Here is a 19,453-nt window from a genome sequence, read left to right on the forward strand (position 1 = left end):
GTTATTGATCACAGTTTCTAAAGTTGATTTCCGCGCGTCATTTCCACTGGCCAATCGTGTACCTCACGATGTGTTTAGGGAGTATAGTGAATACCGGAAGTCTCTCCTTTCTCTCCTTCCATTAGTCCATTTTCTTCCCGGGCCTCTCGAGCGAAGAGGAAACATTCTCTAATTTCTCGCTCGGATGATCCTCCCTCGCTGCGAGCTTCGCGAACGGTTATAATCCCGTCTCTTTCTTCATCTCAGTCCTACAACGCGCTGCCAGCATTACGGGCGAAAGTTATGGGTGGTTATAGTTTTACTGGAGGCAATAATTTCCCCGGTATTCGACCCCCGTCCGTCCGTCCGTCCGTCTCCGGTGTATCCGAGCCATTAGTCTAGTCCGCGGGCAATTCGTCAAATTGGGCGAAATGTAGTATCAATAACACCCTGCAGCTGGTGCCGGCCAACCATGCATTTCTACCCCTTAACCACTCGCCCTCCGCGCTCCGTCATGCTCGAACCTTCGATTGCTTTCGGGTCGAGTCGATCGCCACCCACACTCATCAACCATCGCGTATAAACATTCGCGCACACGCCGTCTCTTTCGACGATTTAGACTTCATCTCCGTACGCCGAGAGAACAATTTAAGCGTGAAGGATCATTTCGAGATAATCGACGACGATTATAAACGATTTGTTAAAAGCGATATGGGGGTTTTTTTTTTTTTTTTTACAAATTTGATGTGCCGTTTTATTTTCACAATTATCAATTCTACAAGAATACGGTGTGCCTGCTTATTGTTGACTATATTTCTGTGACGTCACAGGCTCGAAGATACTCGTGGCGGGATCTATACCGGTCTGGTTAAACTAGATTCGTGGTATACCGTTCGGTCGTACACCCCCGCCTTACACTCTGCGGCGATAAGTTACCAACAATATTGGAATACCATGATTACTCGAAGGAGCTTGGAATATCACCTAATGATCCGTCATTAATTAACGACGTGATAATCCCGAGGTTGAATTTATTCGAGTGGGGGTTAAAACTTGGAAGAATCAATATTTCGAATGGCCGATGTGTAGAAATTTCAGACATGCGTAAATAAAATAACGAAAGATGAATTGTTCGAAACCTTATTTTCGAAAGTGTCACTGATTGAAATGACTACTGATCGATGACGTTTTCAAAAATTAATGTTTCGAACCATTCATCTTTTCGTTATTTTTTTTCACATGTTTGAAATTTCGATATATCGACTATTCGAAATATTGATTCATCCAAGTTTCAACCACCACCCCTTTATTTCACCGTTCATTGGCGAGTGTGAAGTTTGAAGGTGAAATTTTTCAACAAACGAAACTAAAATAGTTACTGTACCTAATGTAGCAACTGAATTTTGCCCTCGATGTCAAAGGTTTTTGATCCGCTTTCGAAGCGTTTTGATTCAACCCCGAACTGAATTATTACCGTCGCGAATTTTTTCAACAAACAAACCGATCTGGGCGGAACGTAATTAGTTCGCAAATTTTCTTTAGAACAAAGTAAATATTCTTCAAAAACTAGAAACGGGTAACGTTTTATTGTAACAATCTTCAACCGTTTCGATGAAAATTGTTCATCTATACATCTGCCGTTTTAATTCAAATAAACAGTATACTAAAAACGCGTTCATCTGATTCTAGATAATTTTTCCTGCATCTACAAGCAGCGTCATCTTGTTATCTAAGAATTTCATGAATGACACCGAGGATACCGGTTCATTCATACCTCTGCCGATCGCTGCTCAAGAGCGACTATACATGAAATAGCGTCATCGTCAGTTTGGCCAGTAAGTCAGATCTCTGTCGGTGCAGTTTTGAGGATCGGACCGTCCGTCTTTATCGACAAAATCGGGGTCCGAGAATTATACGTGAACAAAACGGGGCCCCGGTTGTACTTTCTCAGACAAGGTAAGTCCCAACGGCAGCGGCGGGCGTGCAGGTGATGGCGTCGATGGATTGTCAAGGAGGGGGAAGAAGAGGGCAGCGGTGGGGGAATGGCGTGGGACTGCTGAGGCCCGTGGCGTCTGGGCGCGCGGGCCCTTAGCGCGAACCGAATCGAGACGAGGGGACCGCGGAAGGGGCCGAAGGCGCATTCCAAAGCAGAACGCCTCCGAGTGAAGGCGGAGGGTCGATCGTCTGGACGGTTGTCTTGCGCGTCCGCCGTTTAAGACTGAATCTTTGCAGTGTGGGAATAGCGATTTAAAGCCAGTGCCCGGTCTGTTCGGTTCTCGATACACCCGGTGTTCGCTAATCGTGAAATCGAACGTAGGTAATCCGTACCTCGTGGAGGAAGATAGGAGTCTTGATAGACAGCCCAGAGTCAGTCTTGGAATCGGTAAAAACCAACGGATACCCGGGAAGATACCAAAACCGAGACAAAGACTGATTCTCCAGACTATTGTTTGATCACTCGTGGATAATTATAATGCATGTATTAAAATGTGTTGAGTAAGAACCATTTTTATGTTATTATCCAACTCCGTTTTGCCGGACCGAATCCTGACTGTGAAATTATCCCCGATACTAATGTTGGTCCATGGACGCAATTACAAGGATGCGCTGCACGTTCGTGATGTTATGTGGACGAGTGAGTGAGTGAGTTAGTGAGTTAGTGACTGCGTGCGTGTTTGACGCGTGCGAAGTGGCCGGAACATCCTCGTCGTCGTCGTCGTCGTCTGTGGGTCGTTGTGCTTGGCGAGGTTACACGCGGGGGCCGATATGGGGCTAGCAAAGTCATGGGTATAAACGTTGCATACGGTGAGATCTACTGTGAAGCGTATACTACGACAACATGCTGGTGGATCCGATCTAACAAGCTCCAGACGACCGATGCGGGAAGAGAACGATTCGCAGACCGTTAGCCTCAGTCGAACCCAAGAGTTAAACCACCGACTCAGGTGGGTTATAATAAGCTGGGTATAGGCTAGGCCACGCCGTTCTCACTGTGTACCGGTGAAACGAAGCATCGGTATTGTTAAATTATGCATGAACAAGAATTATAATACAGGTATGGACATGGTTATAGCCGATGCCTTTCCAAATCGTCAGTAAAATGAAAAAAAGACAGAATGTGAGACAAGTGAGCGAGGAAATAAATAGTACTGAAAAGAAAAATAACGTCAAGTAGAGTAATTAATAATTATACATTATCCCTTGCGTTTAGCTCATTTCCTTCAGTTACATGAAGCGCTTCATCAGCTGCTCGGGAAACATGTCACGACTTGAGTAATTGATCGCTAATCTTTGACCTGAGCAATTCGGCTGCGTTCGTTCTGTTTACGGGTTCTCCGAATTTAGTCCTTTGGGTGTAGCACAGCTGACCTGAGCGGCCACTTTCGGCTACCTGCTTTTGAAATCGGTCAACTAATATCTTACCACACCGAAAACGATCCGTTCAGTCTGTAACAAAATATTCGAAGGGCTATCTACGGCTCGAAATTTTTAGGACGATCTCTGACCGTTTTTCATTGGCAGAAATTTATTCTCAAATACCCTGCTCTACTTGAATAGCCCGAATGATTACGATTTACCGTTATCCGTCTAATCAGACAGACATGCGTAGCTTAGTATTTTGGTACACCTCCTGGGTCTGTGAATTTTTGATGGTTACGCTTCAAACGGTTCATCGACCAATATCCTATTCTTTGACAACACCGTCCGACTAGATTCTAATCGAGTGATTGTTCCGATTCCAGGGTGTGACCGACGGAATTAGAAAAAAATGTCTCAGCAACAACCGCCGAGTGACCTGGACCTGGTCCCAGAAGGTTCACCGCACCCTTGCCAGTGTTCGGCAATGTCTTCGGTGGACTCGGTGAGAACCCAGCGTGACAGAATTGAGCGAAGCCTGGTAAGCAATCGGCTGTCGAGCGGACAAGATCATCAGCGGGTGCTGGAAACGAAGCAGAATGCATTCGTACCGATAAGAAGAGGTGACTCGGGACCAGAGTTGCAGCAGAACATAGAAGCGACTAGAATCGCTGATCCCGGAACTAACCTCACCTCGAGTCCAAGGTCAGCGGGAGGGAGGAGAACCCACAACGTGCCGTGCAGTCCTAGGAACCTTGACATATCCCGAAATCTGGCTTTCGAAGCCGCCCGGCGAGTACACGAGTCGTCGTCGAGGCCAGGCGAGCACCAGCACAGCTCGTCGTCGAGTCCGAGTCCGATGCTGGACGCGAAGGAGTTGGACAAGCAATTGGCCGAGCAGCCGGGTCAGCAGAAACGGCCGAGCTTTACGACGAAAGAGAAGGTAAAAAACATCCAGCAGATCCTGAGCCCTTACCAACACAACCACGAACAGTTCCACCCAGGGGTCGGTAGCGACCCTCACGTAGCCTCGCACGCCCCGGCGCGCAGCCTCGAGGGAAACGAGACTCTCCAAATCGCCTTCCAGCAGCACCCGAGGCAGCACACTCACCACCATCACGGGAACCCGAAAGTGTCGAGCGTCGGGCATCACCCCAACCACCATCACCACGCGACCAGCACCCTCTCGGCGTCCTCTCTCATCAGCCACCGCCACGGTAGCTCGTCCGGCAGCTTGACCACCGCTCCACTCTCCCCCGGCAGTCATCACCACGCGAGTTCGGGCATCTCCTCCGAGTCTTCGTCCTCCAACGCCAACACCAGAGCTCACAGCAGACTCGAACACGTCCACGAGCTCCACAGTCATCATCAGGCGCAAACTCTCCATCCTCACCCCAGCCTTCAGCATGGTAACCCCATACCGGAGACCAGGCAACGCGCGCCATCCAGCCTCGAACATCATTCTCACCACCATACGCATATTCACTCGCATTCCCACGCTCACAACCAAACTCCCGGCGAAACGAAGACCACGTCGTTAATCGGGGTCAACGCCATTCAGGTGGGCAAGCGGGGACCGGCACGTATTTCGAAAATCGGACAATCTTTATTTATCATTTTTCAATCCTTACAGGTACCTTCTCCTGCCAAGGGCAAGTGCCAGTGCCACGCTGCACAGCAGGATGGCTCCAACAAGCGAGGCTCCGAGGATGATTGTGACGAGAATGAGGTCGCCTTGAGGACCCATCAACCCCCAGCTCTACCACCCAGGCCCCCGCCGAGGCCCACGAGACACTACGACACCTCGACTTCCAGTCACCGTGAGTCTAGACAAATTGGTTAATCAAATCTTCCCCTACCATGACGAGAAATGACTAGCTATCAGTAAGTCAGCACTTTCCTGTATCCATCCAACGCGGGAAGTCAAAGCCTCGGGTCGGTAATTTGAATCACCATAGAAATTATAAGGTAAGAGTTTCCTTATCAATTGCTAAAAGCGTTTTATCAGCAAGCACTCAATTTGTAACTCTCGCGCTGGGTTTCCATCCCCTTCGGGCTTCCAACGTCAGCCGCGACGCGGCGCTAACCGTTTAGCGAATATCGATCAGTTGGCCGTCTCGCTTTTGGGTGAGCGAAGATGAACGCAAGGGATGGCATAGATTCCGCTCTAAGTGATAAGTAAGCAAGTTTATCTCTCCACGGGTCGAGAGAGATGTGTCGGGAAACATTGATTTGCTGGAGTGTCGTGAGGTGAAACTTAAGTGCTCTCAGTGTGTTTTGATCTGTCCGTATCTACCCCAGTTCGATTCTGGCGTTTTCTTCGACGGATGTTCCTATCATTTTTTTTTTTTTTTTTCCCGTTTACATCTTTCTCCTCCGCTCTTAATATACAAAAAGTGAAGACGCGCTGCAGCCTACAACGGAGATCCTGAGTGTTATTTTTAATTGCTAAACATGTAAACCGGTTATCAGTGTCCAAAAATGCCTCGGAAACATGGTTTTATTATCAGATGACGATACCGAGATCTGAAATTCGTCAAACCTAAAAAATTATTTGGAGCTTGCAGCTGCTTGACAACAAAGTAAAAATATTGAAATTCGTTGTTTCAATAACTTGAAAAACTATGCCACAAAATAAAATGAAATGAAATTTGATACCAGTTCCAAAAGAAAAAAGAAAACAAACATAAGACGTAACGTTGTAAACTTTGCCTATACCTAGTGCCACACTAAAACGAAAATAATACAATAATAATACAATAATCGTACACTGCCGAAGTGTGAAATAAAAAAAGGCCCGAGCCGTGCAAGAGGTCTGAATAAAGTAAAAAGAAAACAGAGTATTTGCTTTTAAATCAACGAAAAAAGCGACGAATGCGATTCAAATAAACGAAGGATGGACGGACATCCGGTGCTGCAAATAGTGCGGTGTCGTCTAGGTGGTGAGATCGACGGTGGAACAACGGGCTACCCTTTTTCTTTGGGACCCCACGCGCACTTACCATCGCGCCATCTGGGACACGGGCACTTTTCACATTTGCCGAGACCGCGACATCCACACCCTTGCGGTAGGAGCTACAAACCGGCCTTAATTCTCCTCCTCAACCCCTTTCCCTCAAACCGACGACCACCGCCTTCGATTTTACCGCGCGATCACACCTTCCGACAAGCCGTTGCGTTCCTTTGCAGTCGCTCGCTTTCTCGGGTTACCCGTCGCTGCTGGATTCGATTACCATAAGGGTTTAAACTCACGTTACGAAATTGTCATGTTGTTTTTAGTGTTGTTTTTCTTTTTCGATAATATAGTCTCCCGGTTCGTCGCGTCGCGCAGCTCGACGGAGGAAAATCAACTGACAACGAAACACGTTTGCGACGTCGAGGCTTCACCCCGGATTGGAAGCCCGAATGTTGTAATAGGCGCTCTGGGATTACCGTGAACTTCTCATTAGACTGATTGGTTTAATCCATCGCTACGCTCCGCAATTTGTTCAAGCGCATGCTATACTTGAAAAAAAAATAAAAAAAAAAAAAAAACATAAATAAAATAAGAAGAGCACGGCAGATCGATTTTAACGGTATTTCTGAATTCCTGGTGTATAGACGGATTTTTACCATCCTGCACAAAGAATATTTACCTAGTCGAAGCGAGTGAACCGATGACAATGCCTTGCGGGACACAAAGCCAGTGAAATTTTCCCATGTTCCATGGAATGAGAAATACGCGAGTAACGTCGTAGCAGTTGGTTTTTCCAGTGAAAAGAAAGGTTTAGTCTTGTTTACAAAAGCAGTTTCTTTATCGGTTAGGCAATCCTCGCGGGAAGATGAAAGACGCTTGCATAGGTGGTCAGAGACGTAACAGTGCATCGTGCAGGTAGACGCCACGATCCCGGTAACCTGTCATTGTCATGGATAAAATACCATAAAGGCATTTTCCGCGCAGGTTATTTCTCGGATCTCGAAACGACCTACCGCGTTAGGAATTTGGCCACAGAATTTATCGACTTTGAACAACCTGACTGTGGGAAAAACTCACGCCTTGTACACGCTTCTACGAATTCACATTTTACTTTACAGTAAACCAATCGCCTGGCGGTCACTTACTCCCTGTTGTTGCACAAGATCCGGTTTCTTGAATGGGCATGAAACATGAAATGGAAAACTTTCACGAGCTTCCTAACCACACAAGATAAACGTTTTTTAAACCGTTTTTCAGGACATTCGGGCGACGGTGGATGCTGCACGAAGTACGTCGTGCTCTGCTGCCTCTGTGCAGGACTCAGCGCTGCGGTCGGAAGTCTTTTTATAGCGGTACACGTAGTATTATCAGCGCACACAGCCAGTTTAGTCCTTTTCGAAACCGTACCTTCCTACATCCCTGGGACCATGGTGAGAAAATTTCACGAAAAACTAGTGTTCTCGAACGAACATTCCGTGTAACTAAGCGGTTCAAAACTGCAGGAAACAATCAGACCTGATAACACATTTGATTTCTTTTCAGCTAATTTTTATGGGCGTGTTCACTCTTCTCTTGGCGATACGAAAGCTCAGATACGGAATCCTTGTAAGTAAAACAGTTGTAATGAAAGTTTCGCTACCAAATGGCAATTCGCAATCGTATTCAAAGTATTCCAAACAGTCAATAAACACAAATATAACGTGAAATTCTTTTCTAAACTCAACAAAAACTGGGATAGCTGGTTAGCTGATACTACCGATTTGTATAAATCTGCATAATCAGATAGTAAATATGTTCAGGAATTCAATTTGTTCTAATCAAAATTGCAAATATCCAAGAAACGAACATAACGAATCTCTTTTTAAAAGCGGTCGTTAAACGGTATAATCAGATAATTTCATCACCCTTGAAGATTATCGTGAATCAAGTATGACTGTTGGTATGATTATATTATCGTGATTAAATATAGGCGTGAGCCTTAACGTCATAAAAATATCTCTCATTTTTTTCCAGATGAAAGTATGCGGGTCATTCGGCGTAGTTTGTGCGCTAGTTTGCGTACTGGTTACGGTAACAACGACAGTCGTCCATATGTCGAGACTCCAGGGACTCCGCGAGTGCGTTTACACGCCAATAGCGAGGTACTGTAAAAAGATATGAACAATATATAACAAAACTAATGTCATCATCAATCAACCACGGCTTAACGGACAAAAAAATCCAGATCCTGCACGTGCTACAGAACGCCACAGTCCCGGGGAGATCCTGGGGTGCTTTTTGAGGGCACGTCGGACTGCGAGGTGGTCGACGGGGCGTTGTACGCCTGTCTGAGAGCCTTGTTCGGAGTATCGGTAGCTGGTATCCTAGCGTGCATATTCTCCTGCATGCTGGTGTACCAGCTGCTGAGTCACGAGAAGAAGAAAATGTACTGGGAACAGCTCGAGCTACGGTGCCGATCACTGTACGGCCAAGGCGGCTCGGTGGGCCCAACAAGCGGGACCTGTGGCTGCTGCAACGACTGCGGAGGTGCAAGTCCCTGGTGGGCCCAAACACCGGGGAACCTGTACACTCCGAACCCGGACCTGGCACCGGCCAGGTGAGAATTCTCTATCTAAATCTCTATCCTTGGAACGATAACTGCGCAACTCGCACGATGGAGTGAACAGTCGCACTCTTTGAGAATGAACTTTTCCACTCCAAACGCTCGGAGTGAATCGAATCATAATCAAACCCGTGTAAACCCTTACGAGAGAAATTCGCTCCATTTTTCACTGCTTGCCGCTTTTCCATCGCCCTAAAGTCTCGCTCTTCCTATTCCTCAGACGGTGGCGACTCCCCTGGTCCAGGTCTCGCGGCCCTGCGCCAAGCCCCGACTCCAACTACGGTTTTCACGTTCCGTCCAGGCAGGTCGAAGCCAGCGTCGAACCCCCGGGGCCCTATAGTGTCCTCAACGCCCAGAGCGCTGGGCCCTACAGTGTTTTAAACGCCCAGAACGGACCCTATACACCCAGCACCGCTTCCTACAGCGTTCTCGAGACCCCCGTTCCCCTCTGGGGCCCACCACCGCCATACAGCGACCCCAACAGTCCCGCGAGGAGGCCTCAGGTCCCCGAACCAAGACCCAGGATGGCAAAGCGGCTTGAAAACTACGAGGGTGTCAACGAAGGCGAGTGATTTTTGGACTTGGTATTGCCAAGTTGTTTCCTGTAACTTTTCAAGCATTGTTTCCAGTATTGTTATAAAAAACTACCGTTACGGTTAATAAGCTGGTGGATTTTTCCGAACTTTGATAATTCTCATGAACAGACCACAGACCGAGGGCGACTAAGCGTTCTTCGGGGAACTACGAGAACGCTGAGGAGATATCAAACAGCACGGATCCAGAGGGTGGGAACGAGGGTACGATGAAGGGAAGAAGAGCACGGAAGCCACTCAAGGGTGTGGAGAACAGTGCGTTCCAACAGGAACCAGCCGCTGTGCCTAAACAGTCGGAGAGCGAACTTTACTTCGGCGATGTTTCGTCGTGCTGCGGGCCAGAGAGCAGCTTCTACGACTTGGCAGTCGATAAAGAAGGTGGGTATTCTACCGGCAATTAACTATCCCTCAAATGGCAACAAAGCCCAACGTTATCTCTTTCGTAGACAATTAATGCAAGCCAATTTCTTTTAAAAATTTGCGGATTCTCTTTTGGTTGAATTCTTGTGTTTCGTGTCTCAGAGAAGTTGATCACGGTACAAAAACTCGAACACGCACATTACACACAGATCAAACAGCAAAGCGATAGAAAAATCTTTCAAGTTAATTTCACTCTAAATTCATTTTCGAATCACTCCTGGAATCCGAAACTGTTTAAAAATTCTGACTTGCGTGATCTGACAGGTCAGTGTAAGATTACCGAGGGGTTAATCACTCGTGAAATCTAGTGTAAACTTTTCCGCTAATCTTGTGAAATCCCTTAAAAATCTCCCGAAATCTTTGTAATCCTACAATCAGGTGTACATAAAATCAATGAGTGCATGCGTTAACCCCTCGGAAATTACCTTAAAAAATAAAATTGTCCTAATCAGTGTACACCGCAAATAAAAGTACCTATATTTTGTTCACCGATGTCTAAAGAAATACCTTGAATGAAGGTTGAGATTGACGATATTTGCCGCATTTATCTGGCACACTGTCGCATAAACCACGACTTTTAACGTCATCGACAGGCGTCGACAACGGATCAGAGGGAATCGACTACCTAGCAGCGCGTCTGGGCAAGCGTCAGCTGTCAAAGAGGTCCAGACTCCCGCTTCCGCTTCCTGCGGAGGGTGGAGACGCGGTGTCGGACAGCTACGCGAACAGCGACGAGCCGCGAAATGTCCGGGGTCCGTTTTTGGCCCCGGACGCGCAGTACGAGGTGATACAGCAAGGTAGGTACGCCTACTACACGCCTCAGGGTGTCGACGAGGGAAACCCCGAGAGTCCGACGGCCTCCGGCTACTTCCGGGAGGACCAGTTCACCCACGGCGAAGATCCGGAGAAAGCGAGGAGCCTCGATCCGAGGGACCGGGAGTACCGGGAGGAAGAGACGCCCCAATGCTGCCTGAGCGACGCGACCACCCTTGATTCGGGGTGGCAGAGTGGCGAACAGCCCCAATCGGACGACAGCGTCCGCCCGGTTAACGTCTAGGATTTTTTACAATCTTTATTTTTCACTCCCCTTGATCGTATTCTCACTTCTCCGGAGAATATCGTCAAGCTGCGTGACGCAGGGGGAATCTCCGAATAACTTCCTGCCCGTTGACTTCTCGTTATTTATAGAAATGATCCTACGCCCTCGACGTCGTTCCGAAGGCGGGAAGTTACGCAGAGACCACTCTTTATCACAATCATCTAGGGTCAGGTTATTAGATCGCGAATGGTATGTGCAAAATACCTCTGTATTATAAATTAATTCATCAACTCGACAACGGATTTATATTTTATGAGTTGTAGTTTGATTTTATTGTTGTTACTATTATTATTATTATTATTATTATTATTATTATTATTACTATTATTATTCACATTACCTAAGCCTGCTGAATTCTTGCCCTCTTTGTTTTGACTCCCTCCTCTTCGTCTTGGCGTTGATTAATTTACCGTGTATGAAATATGTCGAAGACAAGTTTTCATTAATTATATTATTTTTATATCGTTAACAAGAATTGTTTTTTTTTTCCACGTAGACAAGGATGAAAAACTTTATTCTTCTATCCGCAGCTATATGTGCCGTAGAATAGACTGTATAATATAAAGAAAACGTGTATAATGTACATATATTTAATTTTTAAACTCAAATGACATCCCGGTAGAATCCGATTACGATATTTTAATTTAATTAGTAAGTTTCATCCCCTATTTTTAAAATTTTTCATTCCGTGTAACTGTACTTTCAATTTCATTCCTTCTCGTCCGAGCCATAATTTTTGATAAAAGTGTCGATGCTTTATTTCTCCCTCTCTTTCTCTCTTTCTCTCTATTCCTCTGATTTGTATCGATAAGTTAATTTACTAAATACCTACGCAACATTATGTACAACATTAATATTATATACACGCCGCGTAATCGTAATTGTGTACGAAGTCTGTAGGGTAATAAAAAAAAAAAAAAAAAGAAGAAGAAAAAGAAGAAAAAACGAGCGATAACAAAACGAAGAAATTAATACTTCTCAATTGATAAAAAATCTAATCAAAAATGATCAGCGCACCTACGTTCACATCAGTTCCACGGCTGAGCCGATATTTCGGCCCGTTCTTAAATGTCTTAAAGCTATAAAAATCGACGAAAACATCTCAATATGTAACCGATCTGTATCATTTATTTTTTCAATTGTGGAAAAATGTCCATCTATAATTGAATTTGATAATACCAGAGATAGATGCGTTACAACTTTCGAACGGGTATATCGTACGTATTTCAATTGTAAAGCAGCCGGCCGTTGAGAATAAGCAAGTTACGTCCATATAATAATTATACAGACGGGTGATTGATAGTATATTTTAATTTATACGTTACACGTCACGTATGATTTTTCATCCCTTCAAAAGTACACTGTATCGTAATAATAATGATATAATAATGGACCAAGGACAATACCTACACGTAATATAGTACGACAAAAATAATAATAATTAAACAGCAAGAAAAAAATAAAAATCGTTGCAACAATAGCGTAACGATATATACATATATATACCACGTAGAATGGTTAGGTCACAGGTATATGTATATACCTAATAAACATATTATTATATATCATTGTTGTTGTTGTTGTTGTTACTATGAGTATTATACATACGGTATGTATAACGATTATGCATTAACGCGTTATACTTATTGACATAGTATATATGAATACGTATGCCGTATAACCAACTGATATATTGTATGATAAACATTATAGAAGAAGAAATATTTTATAAAAATATTTTGAACCGAAGAAAAATGACGATCTCCCGTAAATATACCCTAAATAATAACCGTAGTGAAACTATTATGAGATCTTGTATATTGAACTGCGAGAAAAAAACATGATCGTTATGTAATGCGTTATATATTGTATGTGTACCTACTCAATAAATGAATGTATAATAAAACTTAGGTATATGCTTAGCCTAACGTTCTTTACTGAATATTTAATATTGAAATATCTACTCGAATATCTAGAATTGTAATGATTTATAGCCGATCGATGGTCAAAGAAAGACTAAATTACCGATAATATCGAATAGTGTAATTTTAATCATACGTCAAATAAAGCTTTTGTTATATATATATATTATTATATATACATATATAAAAAAAGAAAAAAAAAAAAAAAAAACAGAATGAAACCAAATTCTCGATTCAATTATCACTCTTCCCAAACCCCGATAAGAATTAGCAACGAACAATTAATTAGAAAAAAAAAAATGGGCTCACCTCTGACTGAGATCGCCCGTGGTAAACAGCGACTTATAGACTAGACAAATAGATCGTAGGAAGAATTGATAATCTATTACTCTCTCAAGCGTCGAACAAAGGAAAGGGAAAGTCGCGAGTACCATCGCCTTGAAAATTGATCGATACCTGTCTCTTCTGTCGTATTAAATTCCAACCGCAAAAAAAAAAAATAAAATAATCATATCACCGGAGTAATATTCTATTAACATCGTGGATCCATGATATTTCTTTTTCTCACGATACCTAAAGGCTATGTTTATTATTCACTAATTTGTTACGTTCATTTCACACGAATCAATAGGTTTTTTTTTCTTTTTTTTTTTTCAAATCTCGTTTTTTAACTATTCTTGTTCCGCCTGCGGGGAAAACAAAAATTTCAACACGTCATTATGTACATATATATATATTACCTGGCGTGCGAATTGAGTGAATAAAAAAGGCGCCCACGCCTCGCGGTGAATGTGGACCATGCGGTCTTTTGTTGGGTAATTTCTTTCCCTTTGCGCATTAGCCAATGTACAGTAGGCATGCCTTCTATATTCTATCCCCGCCAGGTTTCGTAACGATACTCTGTATAATATCAGACGACAAGACTTGCTCCACGTTACCGTATTGTTAATATGTAATACATATAACAACGATCGAATTTTTGATACGAATAAAAAATAAAACTGCGCGCCAAAAATCTCGTTTGCAAATTATTGCAACATGTTCGTTGACATTTGCCAGCACATAATAATACACGTATACTTGTTGATAAGAATCGCGTATAAATAAAAATACAAATCGGCATATAGGTTGTACATGCATACATTATACATACGTACAATTTTTGCAACGCGTATATATATGTATATACATCAGGGTGGTTTTTTTTTTTTTGCATCTTCTTTTGTCTCTCGCGTACCCTTCGAAAGTTTGGCAAAATTCTAAAAGGTGACTCTCGTCCGGTTTGAATTTTTCACACACTCTCACACAGAAATATCTGGAAAATTATACAATTGGAGAAAATTCTTTTGGTTTCGTTTTATAGGTAATCAAATGTTCTTTAACGTCTTTCGAAAATTCGCTCAACGCACGGTCATACTTCCTAAACTTTTCCACAGTCCAATCGGCACATACTGTAAGGAAAAACCTAAATAAAAAAGAAATAAATAAATAAAAAAAATCACTCCGCACCAAAATGCCAAGTCTCAAGAGCAAGATCCCTCGACGATTCTGTGTGCAGCCTGATTGGCCAAAAAACGTTCAACTCTCTCCCTGAACTCCGTGTTGGACTCGGGCAGCGGAAGTCTCGGTCCGGAAGATATTTCAACGTTAGAAATATCGCGAAAACGAAATTCGTTGTCGTCGATGGAACCGCGACGTTCGATTATGAGTCGTGGATTAGGCGTAGGTGGTTTTTTCCCAAAACCATTGCACGTGATCCGTGTTATTCGATCATTCTCCGATTCGTTACAATCACGATTAGCTGGACGTTCGCTACCACCGAGGTTTCTCATACCGCGCAGGGAAATCCTGACGCTGAGTAGGGACCAAAATGCCTCGAGTACGCAGGCGACAAGAAGGTTGAGATCAAGGACGAAGTTGGCTGGAAAATCCGTAGGATCACCCGCCCTCCAAAATGTGAAAAACCCTCCTCGAAATATCCCCGAATCAGTGACATTGAGACCGATCGTTTCCTCGTCGTCGTCGTTCTTGCCAAAGGCGAAAACGTTCTCCAAACGCCACTCGGACGTCGCCGATACACCGGACACGACGGTGATGTCGAGTAAAGTCGCGAGGCTGCAAAGCAGGGCCAAAAGCGCGGAGAATAAACTGCCGTAAAAGAATATCGATATGTTTCTATCGATGTACCAACGCCGCCATGCCAGCAGCCCCGATGAGAATGGCACCAGGCTTGCCAGGCCCAAAATCGGGCCCTGAATCGAACGGGCCAGGACCCCGAGCAGCATCCCCAAGAGACCGAGGCCCAGGTGAACGAGGGCGAGGCCACCGACCGTGGAGGCCGAGTATCTTCGTTCCGAGGGGTAGAGAGACGAGAGGGGTGGACGAGTCTTGACCTTGATCACGTACACGTCCTTCATCCTCGATGTATCGGCAATCGGTGATCGCTCGCGTTATCCTTCGCTTCCTTTTCACCCTCGGTTACTTTTGTCGCTCGGTTAAGCCGCCGCATCGAATATTTTTTATTTTTCCATTTTCTTTCCTTTTTATTTTCTTTTGTTTTTTTCAGGAATCGACGAACCAGAGGTCGACGTTCTCCCCACCGGATGTATGTTCCGACCTGCACTTCCGGCCTTCCGTTGTTTCACGTTTTGTTTTTCGTTTTTTCCTTGTTTTTTTTTTATACAGGCAAAGAGCTATCCTGTACAAAGGTGTTACCTTTTGGCAATATCTTTCACATCATACATCGATTGTTTTATTTTCAATACGCGATAATTATCGAGCCATCGATTAACCGAGATTATTTAAACGGATTAACCGTCGCGCGATTCGATCCGTGGTTCACAAGTATAATCGATCGATCATTTCAACGCAAAGTTTGTCGTCCGTTATTTTCAGAGTTTGTATATCACGAGTAAACCCCTTTCTCTTTACCTCACTACCAATCATAATTACACGTCACATATGCATGTGCAATAAGTATATCAGCACTGTATATTTATACCCGAAATATCGCCTCGGGTAAGATTGAGAAAAGCGAAACCGAAACCGCTGTCACACAGAATTACTAAATTGCGGAATACGGAGGTGAACCAGGTAACCAGAGTTTCGATTGTCTTTCGCTTCGGGTAAACTTCTTTCCCAATTATCACATTATTTTTTTTTTCTCTTCTTCTTGTTTCTTCTTTTATTTTTATTTCTACCCCAAAGATCCTCAAAACGTCAACAACAGAGTTACATCATATCCACCACAGTAACAATTATATCAGCACCTCGTCTCCTCTCTTTCGCACGAAACGATTTTTTCCGCCACTGAGCGATCACCGATTACTCTTTTCTTTCCGGTACCACACTTTGTCCCAATTATAGCGATAGAAAATCGTCCGAATCAAGAAGAACCGTCAACGACGCGCAAGTTGCGAACAAGGCTCAATGACTCAATAATCACAGAGTTGACGTCGAGTCGTCAAACACAAAAAAAAAGAACATCAAAAAACGTTTCGAACTTGTTAATTTTCGATTACTCGATTCTAGTTCAAGTTCAAAACTTCCACTGGTAGACCCAAAAGAGACCTGATAACGACCTTTTCGAAATTTTTCGACGCGACGAACCGACGTTTCGATTCGTGAATAATAAAAGCTGTCACCGTTCCTGCTGCGCCGGTTGTTGCACGTAGGTCGGCGATTAAGCACTCGCGGTCCTCACGATCGGTAGGTCTCTTTAGTTCGTAGCAACTAGTCGGAGAGCCGGTCAGGTACATAACACTCGTAGACCTCGTAGTGAACCTCCCACGCCAGTTTCGCGTATACAACGCTAAACCGCGAGCAGTGAAAGGGACGAACAGCAAAGCTAGGCCGCCTTGCTCGATTGCTCGATTGCTCGATTGCTCTACAGATGCAGCAGCCTCCCAATGTCCCGGTGTTCAGGCTCCGTTCACAACGAAAAACCAACCCGACTTGCAATATTGTTACGTTTCGTGGAATCGCGCGATCAAGTCAATTCTCCCCCTTTCTGATATCCTTCATTTTTCAATTGACAACGACGGAAACAGAAATTTTCCAATAATGTACGGATGCCGTGAATTTTCATCGCTTAACTGTCGTGTTGAAATTTTGAGTTGGTGAATCGGCTGGACAGTTTCGATATCGCCGATCGATGGACAAAAAATCATACCGTGTATTTTCTTTTCGACGATCACGATGATGACAAAAAGTCACCAAAAAACTACGGTCCAATTAAAATTTTTCAGCGATATTATACGGCATTTCGCTACAACGGTCTTTTTTAATTACGGTACTTTTTCGATTTACAGCCCACAATATTTCGTTATACGGCGAAAAAAAAAAAATTATTCGTACGCAAGCATTTTCCTACGAAATAAAAAGAATAAAATACTTTCTCAACAAAAAACTATATTATTTTATAAAAAATTGGATTAGATCCGATTGAATTTATACGGGTTTATGTAAAAATATATAATTGATACGGTTACGTTGTACGGCTTTTCGCTTTACGGTCAACTTTTCCGGAACGTATCTAGGCTTAGTAAAGCGAGTTACGGGGTTAGTCTATTAATTGCCAATTTGAAATAAATACATATCGAATACAGATACTTTTAATCGCAATTAATGACAAGAATTTTGTTGATTTTGAATAAATTTATACAGCGCAGAAAAAAAAAAAAAAAAATCTCGTATGAATTTCACGAATTCAAAAAAAAAAATTTTTTTAAAAACAATTAATCGACTGATAGATCAGTTTCGCTAATCATTTTTTTTTTTTTTTCTTCAACGACGGCAGGTGTGAAGGCAGCTTTACCACCCATAGAGCATAATATGGTATTTCGAGGATCACGCTTGTGTATACGACTATGTACACTGTAACCTTTATTGTCGGTGCTGAGAGACCTTTGTACAGATACTGATTAGAGGCAACTTATATCCGCCGGGCGTCGTGGAACAAAGGATACCGCTTGTATAAAAATGTCCACGATACGTTGCAAAGACACATATAACATATAGTTTGTGTCGAAATAATTAATTTTTTTTTTTTCATCTCAATTCACGACTGCATCGCAATGCGTACATTTATTTCTTTGTATTCGTTTAATTTTCGTACATCTCTACTCGCTACTGAATTCAAGTGTAAAATAATCTTCAATAACGGCGTCTAATAAAATCGCGAATTTTACACTCGTGTAATTAATGAACACTCACCGTACTGCCAAAAGGTAAATCAAATCCAAATCGATGCTCATCGCCCGACTAATCTGAAATCCAAGTAAAACAAACCATTAGTCGATGCAGTTAGATGATCGTTGAGCAGCACTTGACCCACTTATCGAACGTCTTACACACCGAATCTTTTTACGTCTTCGCCTGAATAGATTGCACATCTACAGTGTCACGTACCGTCAATCGCTAGGTGCGATTTTTAACGTCTCCAAGTCTCTCACAGTGTTGGCGAAATCTGTGAGAGGTGTATTAAATAAATGACTTGATCATTTATTTTTTTTACATCTAAATCTGTTTGTCTTTTCTTCGTCGTATTTATTTCTTTCTTTCTTTAATGTCGTTGAAAAATCGCGCGACAAAAGACGCGGGAACGGTACTCTTGAGCATTTGGAAAACGAGGTCATACCGGGACAGTAATTACTTATATATTACACTATTTAAGCACATCTGTATACGTATACATAAAAGTTTTTATATACAAGAAAAGAGATAGGAACGAAAATGAAAAGAAAAAAACTAACAACGGAAGCGTGAAAATGATTTAAACTAAGTTTAATCCAGGTTTATTATCGGATTTCTTTGTCAGTATGTTATTATATGCGTTGAATTTTTCTTCTCTATTCTTAACATCTAAATACGAAAGGTTCATCGCGAGCATACAGAATGCGCGCTATCTGAAGGAATTTCCGCTCGCGTATGATTATAACCACTGAGTTTCAGTGTCATGACTCGTGACTGTAACAATAACTCGTGAGACAATCATTACACATAGCAGACGACCATCATAATTTATTCTTTCCAATTTTTCATTGACAAAGAATTACAAGCAGGTACGGAAAAATAAAAATATATATATATAATAATAACAATAATCAACATAACGAATCAGGAAATCAACGGGAAACAAGTTTCTGTTTTCCGAAAAATATATCACGTTGATCACTTTATACCGACATAAAAATTCTCCCGACTTTTCTCTGACGAGTTGTCAAATTTTTCCTGAGACTAAAGGTCTCACTGTCTTGATTAGTGCTACGAATACATTATAATATACGCTACGCGGTATTGTTCGTAGTGCCGAAAAGTTTCACTCCTGTCACGTGTAGCTGTCACACATGTTTTTTTTTTTTTTGCAACGATAAAATAAGAATTTTTGATTTTCCTTTCCAGCCATTTATTAGAAGTTTGATCATCTCTTTTTTTCCCGGACCAATTTTTTTTTCCCCAAATTTATCGGTCTTCCCTGACGTAGCCACGATATTACTGAACACGATAGTCAAGAACAGATTGTTG

The 19,453-nt window shown here is 43.0% G+C and overlaps 2 protein-coding genes across 2 annotated transcripts; one reads left to right on the forward strand and one right to left on the reverse strand.

Annotated features, from left to right (window-relative positions):
- Nucleotides 1-2,137: 2,137 nt before the first annotated feature.
- LOC124214304 (uncharacterized) lies at nucleotides 2,138-11,954 on the forward strand. The gene is made up of 10 exons (XM_046616553.2): nucleotides 2,138-2,924; nucleotides 3,723-4,897; nucleotides 4,970-5,156; nucleotides 7,550-7,722; nucleotides 7,835-7,897; nucleotides 8,306-8,433; nucleotides 8,517-8,888; nucleotides 9,115-9,458; nucleotides 9,599-9,865; nucleotides 10,501-11,954. Exons 2-10 carry the CDS (start codon nucleotides 3,749-3,751, stop codon nucleotides 10,962-10,964), a joined length of 3,147 nt encoding a protein of 1,048 aa, XP_046472509.1. The 5' UTR covers nucleotides 2,138-2,924; nucleotides 3,723-3,748; the 3' UTR covers nucleotides 10,965-11,954.
- Nucleotides 11,955-13,039: 1,085 nt separating this feature from the next.
- LOC124214305 (uncharacterized) lies at nucleotides 13,040-16,712 on the reverse strand. The gene has a single exon (XM_046616554.1). It carries the CDS (start codon nucleotides 15,343-15,345, stop codon nucleotides 14,452-14,454), a length of 894 nt encoding a protein of 297 aa, XP_046472510.1. The 5' UTR covers nucleotides 15,346-16,712; the 3' UTR covers nucleotides 13,040-14,451.
- Nucleotides 16,713-19,453: the final 2,741 nt, after the last annotated feature.

This window comes from Neodiprion pinetum, chromosome 3 (genome assembly GCF_021155775.2).
Source record: "Neodiprion pinetum isolate iyNeoPine1 chromosome 3, iyNeoPine1.2, whole genome shotgun sequence".
Classification (NCBI taxonomy): Eukaryota; Metazoa; Arthropoda; class Insecta; order Hymenoptera; family Diprionidae; genus Neodiprion; species Neodiprion pinetum.